Source organism: Malurus melanocephalus, unplaced genomic scaffold (assembly GCF_030028575.1).
Source record: "Malurus melanocephalus ecotype Western Australia unplaced genomic scaffold, MMel_1.1 scaffold_0, whole genome shotgun sequence".
In the NCBI taxonomy this organism is placed as follows: Eukaryota; Metazoa; Chordata; class Aves; order Passeriformes; family Maluridae; genus Malurus; species Malurus melanocephalus.
The window spans coordinates 3,753,748-3,761,548 of record NW_026623232.1 but is presented as its reverse complement, the minus strand read 5'-3'; the positions used below and the strand labels follow the sequence as shown (position 1 = coordinate 3,761,548).

At 44.8% G+C, this 7,801-nt stretch overlaps 1 protein-coding gene across 1 annotated transcript in view; it reads right to left on the bottom strand.

Moving 5' to 3' along the window:
• The window catches only part of PAX9 (paired box 9), an 18,560-nt gene that overhangs the window by 7,289 nt on the left and 3,470 nt on the right, over nt 1-7,801 (bottom strand). Inside the window, exons 3-4 of the mRNA XM_057385623.1 lie at nt 6,515-6,657; nt 1,306-1,458 (exon numbers count right to left, since the gene is read on the bottom strand). Of these exons, the coding sequence (XP_057241606.1) occupies nt 1,306-1,458; nt 6,515-6,657 (296 nt within the window). The remainder of the gene's footprint in view (nt 1-1,305; nt 1,459-6,514; nt 6,658-7,801) is intronic.

Genomic DNA, 7,801 nt, shown 5'->3' with positions numbered 1-7,801 from the left:
AAACAACAGAGTAAAAGACAGATAGGAGAAAAAGGCATGGTGGATAAAAGGCAGACAGAAGTTGTTGTAAAACCTAAGCACATTCAGAGGGAAAAGCAGGGAGCAAGGGTTTCCAATGCTTCGTCAGAAGCGGGATGGGTTTAGGCRGCTTTCACAGTGAAGTGAGATCTAYCACGGCACTCCAAGCACGCACTAATATGTCCAGCTAAATGTCTCCAAATGTAGATTTTTGTTCAAGTTCTGCACTATCATTGAACRGTTGCTTTCCTTTCATGCTCCAGGTTAAGAAGGATGATATGAATCAAAGTCACTGCCTTTCCATGAGGATGCTGGATCTTGGGGTATGTTCTGTTATTTAACAAACTTCACAACCAGACTATGCCAAAGTGGAGTGGAAACAAATTCTGRTTGCTGTAAGCACAAAGCTTGATTCTGATGAAAAAGACACAACTTAGGTCTTCCTTAGGCAGATACACTGTGCTTATGAGGATAATTGGAAAGCACAGAGWAAAAATCATGTCATATAAGCAAACTTCTTTGAGAAGGAATTAACAACAGATTYTCATAGTTTTAGAACAGATTTGCACAATAATTCCCCTTTGGTGTTCTGGCAAAATCTGGAATTGGGCAGGGCACACATGAACACTGAACAAGCAAATACACTGAAAGGAGTAAACATTTGCTCTTTTGTATTCTGTTGGTTAACACCATAATGCATTATCAAAAGGTTMTAAGAAAAATATCTTCTTAATATGACATATTTAGCAATATATTGTAATTTCAATATGGTGTTATTTAAAAGAAACTGAGGAAGGTGSCTTATGGCCACAGACACTTCCAGTGGATTCTTGATGTCTAGAAGCTAGGCAAATGTGGTGTCACATATGGTGTCCTTTTTCTCTTCAGGGATAGCTAAAACAGCAGTCTCCTATGCCTAACAAATCTCTGATGCTGCAGAGGCAGTTGTTGAGAAAGCTGGTACACCAAGGAGGGTGAAACCACAGCCCATCAAATATTGAATGCCTATGGTTATTATGAGTAGGTATGTAGGCAGTTCCTAAAAGCTGATAAATTGCCACAAAGACAAATTCAAACACGCTAWACAGTCTCATATACTTGCCAGTCTACTGCAAGAACCACAACTGAACAGAACAAATCACATCTAATACCCCTGCTTCTGGCACTCTGCTCCTTGGCTTTACTGTCCCTGGCCCTGTTTGTCATGCAGATGTCCTGGTGGGTCTGGGTCCTYTGGGCAGAAGGTGCTTAGAGTGCAGTTTGAGTGTCATCATACCATTCACTCACCTCTCTGACTTTCTTTATTAGTTTCATCCGGGTGGAGTGCCCTGAAGCCATGTGGGTTGGTGGACAGGGCACTGTGTTTTGGCCGTGGAAGCAGGTGGCCAGTAAGAGGCAGGTCTCACAAATGGGGTTCGAATTGGGTGCCATCCAGATCACCTGGGAAGGAATCGGGTGCATGTAGTGGGATCAGCTCATCCCCTCACCCACAACATGCAATGACAAGGATGCCTAGTCCTTGAGCAATCCTAGCTCACCAAGCGTCTCAGTGGCAATATTTTAACAGCAGGCCTGCTCTGGAGATCCTAGCGAGAGTGACACAGAACCAGGCAGTCTCCATGCCAAGGTCTGAACCCCTGCACCAGCTAACAGCACTGCTGGGTACTATGACAAGAAAGAAATTACCACCTCTCCTTCATAGCACCCTCCTGGCTGCTATGGCTGAAGAGCTGTAGCTCTGGACCTTTGTCATTGATGGGTTTTGCACAGACCCATTGCAAGAATCCAGCTGCCTGGATGCTGAGCTGTATTATAGAATGCCAAATTAGTAAGTTWCTAATTAGTTTTTACAGTAAATAATCAGTGTAGGAGGCTCGTGTAATTGGCCATAACATTTAAGGTTACATTGTAATGTTCTCCCCGAAGAAGTTACCCTATGTTGTGGGTTCTAAGCCCTGCAGATATGGGTACAGATGCACCACCAAATATACAGTTCATTGTTCATCTACAAAGAAAGATCAATGTTTACAAATGTTTACATCACCTACATTTTCTGCRTAAGTAATTGTCTAGAATTGCACCTAAAATTGTTTGCAATCATTTGTCCTAAAATGGAGCCTTCCCTTTATGCGCTTGCAGCCCACGGAGCCCATGGTGCTCAATGCAGCCAAAGGACAGGGAGCGACATCCCAGCAATGCCGAAAACTCAARCCCTTAACAGCTGATGAAGCTCAGCTGAGACAGACCTGAGGTAGCTGYTGCTTAGTGGTTTGGCCAGCATGTCAGAGAAAGTTTTCACTCAAACCATGCTCACAAGCCCCTCTGAATTAGGGGTGTTTTTTGCAGCTCCAGTAGGTTTGGGATGAGGTCTGCAAAGAGTGTACCATTCCTGGGAGTGAGCTTGCTCTTAGACCCCCCAGTTACAAGCTTTTCCCATTAATGAGTATCAGCTCCYYTTGGCAAYATGCACATCTGCTTCCTGCGATGCACACAGAAAGTCGTTCTGAAAAGAAATTATTTCCAAGCTCTTTGCCTCTCAGGAAATCATAGAAACATATGTCAGATCTTCTGTGTTCTCATACATGTGTGAATACAGACAGCAATTTTTTTGGTTTGAACATCCATGATGTTAGTCCAGCAAGTCAAAAGCATCAGATGTCTGAGAACAGCATTTTAAATATGATACATGTTTATTAAGTGTTTTGATTTCCAATGCAGGTTACAAATGTGTTCATATTGCAGTTATTTCAACTAATTTTTTTCTTAATGCAGCTGTCAGTATAAGCTGTGCAATGAAAAAAAAAAAAAAGAAAAAAAAGAATATTCAGAATATTCATCCTTTGTATCCGTAGCATAATCACATGTAGAAGCCTCTAAACACCACACTGAATGTGCCTCTCTGCATCAATACTGCAAGGTAACTGAGCTCTGTATGAAATGTGTATGGCCTAAAACTGACAAGCTCTCAGAAAAATCTATTTTCCTTTTCAGTTTTTTTGATTCACAGTCACCCTGTKTGCAAAGCCATTTGACAAATTCGTGAGTGTGATACACCAGGACAATTATGCAATTGCTTACGTACAAATGACAAACTGGGACATCAGGTAATTAAACCTGAATAGAAACTTGACGAGGCACCTTTGTGATTTCCTGTGGAATGTTTTGTACAGAATCACAGTCTGCCAGGCTGAGCTTTCAACTCCCAAAACCCAAATACTGAAGAACATTGCAAACAAAAGCCCTGGAGACATCAGGAAATTCATAATACATAAAATGAAAAATGTTCCACATCCAGAGGTTCAGTTTCATGTTAAAATAGTGTGAATGCATATTGGCAAGGCAGATGTCTTCCTGCCTCTTTTGTGGGTGAATTCCCACTGGTGGGTGTGTGGGACAAGGGCTGAAATGTAGCCATTGGGACCAACTGGAGAGGTCAGACTTGGCTGCTGCCTGACAAGCCTGGGATGTCAGTAAGAGTTTTGCCTAAAAAAAGCCTCCAGTATCACATGTTTAAAACAAATGTATGTTATTTAAAAGAAGCCATCAAATAAATATACTGTAAAAGAATAGAAGACCTTGTTCTTTGGTCTCAATTTTTTGGTCTTTGTCATGCAGAGGGACTTTCCAGGGAATCTCTTGAGAAGCAAAATATTATCTTCCATGACTAAGGCTGGAGACCAAGTCTTTCACTTGTTTAGTAGTTACAGAGCTACTTGCAAACTATGGGCAGGCGAACTTTGGACACTGGTGATGCCTAAATGTGTAGATGATATTTGTTGGGAAAAGCAGAATTACCTATCACTCACMCAAAGACCATTGTTAATGTGTTTCAGAGCACATTTTCTCTGCCCCTGCTGTGAAATTGGAAAGCCTAAGTTAAACATCCACACTTGATTCCCTCCTCTTGTAGACCCCTCTGAAACTGGTAACACAAACATAAAACCAATATTACAGACCTGTACACCTCTCTGGGGGAAATCTGATGTCTGCCTCCTTAAGACACTGAAGATCTTTTGTAACAAGCTTTGCCCAAAAGAGATAAGGAAATAGGTTTTGTCTTTGTACTTCAGGGCAAATGTTATTTCACTGTAGTCCTCCTGCCATAAAAATTATGTCTGTGACTTCCCCATTTTTCCACCATTCCAGATACCCCCCTGCTAGACTCACAAATGAACCAACATTCTCTCATGTCCCCTGCTCATCTGTTTACACCCAAAACATGCAAGAGACCATGGATCCAAGGATGTCAGAGAACTTTGTAAGTCTTTACCATCCCAGACTGTCACTCACTGCACTTCAGCAAATGGACAGTAGAGTCAGTGCTATGTGCAGCAAGAATTTGGTTCAGAAACTTCACACTGTCTGAAAYAAATATTTTGGCAAAAGGAATGTGGTAAAAAAATTAAAATWAAAAAAAAATCACATTTTYCCATGCTTATTTAGCATGATTTTTTTAAAAAACACATTCTAAATTATCAAGGGAGTGGACTTGTGATGGACAACGCAATTAATGCACATTTGATTTAATTCTCTGGAAAACAATTCTGAATCCTACATGAATAGACTGGTCTATATGTTGGAACTTTCAAAAGCCGAATTCTGTTTACCCATATTATTTCAGGGAAGAAGCTGGGAAGAACCTCATCTACATATTTTTTAGAGAGCAGGATTCTGAATATGGTTTTCTACCCTTTTAAACTCTCTCAACAATATATTTTGATACGTGAATTCCATTTTATTAACAGAAATTTTCTCAATTTTTAAATAGTGAGTATGTTTAAATTACATTTGTCAGGTGATCTTTCAGATTGAAGAAAACTTTAAAGTAAAGTTAGCGTGTTTCTTTTCTTTAAAGAAAGTCAGCGTGTCTGAGAGACCTCTGATGCATTTTGAAATGTTTCCATCATACGAAAAAAAAAGTTTTCAAAACCTGTTTGGTATTGACAATAGAACAGTGATATATTATGAAGATGAAATCATAAATATTGAAAGAGTAAAAAAKAAAAAAAGAAAATATAAAAAATAGTTTCCAAACCAACGTTGAAAATAACCCAATTTATAAAACATTGTTTCTCAATACATCTGTTGAAGTAAATGAGATCCATCAGAGGCCATGGTTTACAGCCCATGAGCAAGATCCTGTGAATATTTCAGCAGGATTGTGTGCAGAAGGCCCAGCCTGGAACCTAAGACAATGAAGCCACAGTACAGCTGCTCCTACACAATAGTGACAAGCTATATCTATTATTTTTAGTAAGACTGTTAACACTTTAGTCTTTAAAGAAAATTGTAGAAGGAGAATTTACTCTAAATCTAACTATCTTTAACCATACAGTCATGACTATGCCRCAGTGCACATTATTTGTGATATGAAATGAGCGTAATAATAATGGGAAAATAGAAAAACAAATAGGACAGCATTAAGGGTGGTGTATTGTTTGTAAGACAACATATGYAATGAAGTGGCTGCTCACTTTTGGGGTCTACAGTATTTCCTGCTCTGCCTAGGTCACCTCTTTGCAAGCGTTCCCGCAGTTTGTGTTCCGCATCTTGAATGTGAAAGGATCTCATTCAGCTACCCTCTCCACCAAACACAAGCTACAAAACTCTCCTCTAGATGGGTCTAAAACCAGACACAGAACTCGGAAAGTATGTCCAAAACCTCTGTCTTTGAATGGGGAAAATGCTAAACAGCGATCGTGGGTTTTCTTCGACTTAGTTCTAAGCACAACAAATGCGTGGCTGGAAAGTCAGCGTGTCTGAGAGACCTCTGATGCATTTTGAAATGTTTCCATCATACGAAAAAAAACGTTTTCAAAACCTGTGCTTTCCCAACGAGTAACAGTTGAGCCTTTTATAGCTTTTCTGCTGGCATGGGACTTGATTAGCAAGTACAAAGATTTAGACAGAGATTTATTAAGTAACAGTTATATTGTGTTGTAATTAAAACGTAGGAAATTCGCCGTCTACTTAAGCGTTTAAAAATGCTTAATGTAGGAAGCAATTACACCTCATTTTCAAATTATTCCCCTGACTACAGAGCACGCTGCGGACAGAGTAAAACGCGGCTGTAAGGAGGCGGCGGCGGGACATGCCCACTGGCCCGGCCGGGGCGGGGGTCGCTGGCGGCGGCTCTGGAGCGCCCGCTGGGCGGGCGGGGAGGGGGCAGCCCGGGGGCCGGGATGCGATGGCCGCAGCCGGGAGCCGGGATGCGATGGCCGCAGCCCCGGGGGCCGGGATGCGATGGCCGCAGCCCCGCCAGCCCCCCGCCCGCCGGCAGCAAGGCGGGATGGGGGTGCTGGGCGCCGCGGCGGCCGGCCCGGGGGAGGGAGCGGAGAGAGGAGCGAGGAAGAGAGCCAGGCTTTTTCCCGACGTCGCCCGTCTTTGCAAACCAAAACCAAGGGAAGTCCGGCACCGGCTCCAAACGGAGGGCGGCAGCCCGAGGGCGAGCTCAGGAGCCCTGTGCATCACCGCCCGCCCCCCGCTCTCTCTTTACCTGGCTGTACTTGGCCTCCTGCTCAAGGGAGCTCTTCTCCAGCCCGTTCACGGCGTGCTGGGCCGGCGGGTGGAAGCTGTTTCGGCCCAGRCTGCTCCATTCCTCCACCTTGGGGCTGGGGTAGGGCGAAGTGTCATTCACTGCTGGAAAACAAGGCGAGGACAGGGAGTTAGAAGCAGAAGCTGGGATTCGGAGATGGAGATGTCTTTGCTTCGGGATGGAGACGGCTCCCTCTCCCCATGGGGCTCAGTCTGTGGGGCAGAGCTATAGGGGAAGCCGGTCCCTCGCCCCCAACACCTCGCTGAGCCTCCCGGAAGCCCTTGAGAGRGTGATTCGTGGGCAGAAGTGAGTCGGATCCCCCCGTGAAACCTGTGGCAGAGATCACCAGCAGAGCCCAGAGCCGGCTGGCTCGCTTGGCCCCGTGTCCCCGCACCGGCGGGACGGAGATGCCGCCCGGCACTTGCCCTGGGCTCTCCTAAGGGGTATTTATGGCAGCTGCCTCGTGGGTATTTGTGTGAGAGTCAGAGGAGGAATAGTACCCCGTGTWAGAAACAGTCCTGGCACGGCTGCAGATGAGCTGGGCTCCGAACACTTTTCGGGAGAACAAGAAAACAAAAACCAAAACTAAATAAATAAAATAAATATAAGGTTTTTTAAATAGGGAAATAAGAGGAGGATAAGAATGCGGGGAGGAAAAGAGACAACAGCCCTATTATTTACAGGCGTAGCAGCCCCGCCATGGGCACACCGGGATGTTGTGCAGGCGGACACATTCCTTGAACGGCCAAACTCCCGCACCGGGAGCCAGGGGAGGGTGAGCGGGAGCCCTCCCCCGAGCCCCGCTCCCGACCGCATGGGAGCCGCCGTGGGAGGGGGCTTTCCTGCGACACCACCTCGCTCGGCCCCTCGCCGTGCTGGGGAAAGGCACAAATCTGAAGTTGTCTTAAGAAATTGAGCTCCCTCGGTGAGAGCCCTTTTCTGCTGATCTCACACTTTCCCATGAATAGGGGCTTCCTTTCCGTGTCAGCAAGGTCAGTTTACCCTATAAATCAAGGGCGAACAGCCCCCATCTGCGGCACCGGCCACTCCGCAGCCCCGACCCTCTGATGGGAAGGGGAGGGGGGAGATTTCACACTGCAGAAAGATGTGTGCCTCTGCGGGGGCTCAGGGAGACGGGGCAAATACAGAGGCACCCGGGAGCACCGTCAGAGGCCTGCCTGCCAATGTGGTGTTAATAGAAGAGGAACTCGCAAAAAAAAAAAAAAAAAAAAAAAAAAAAAAAAAAAA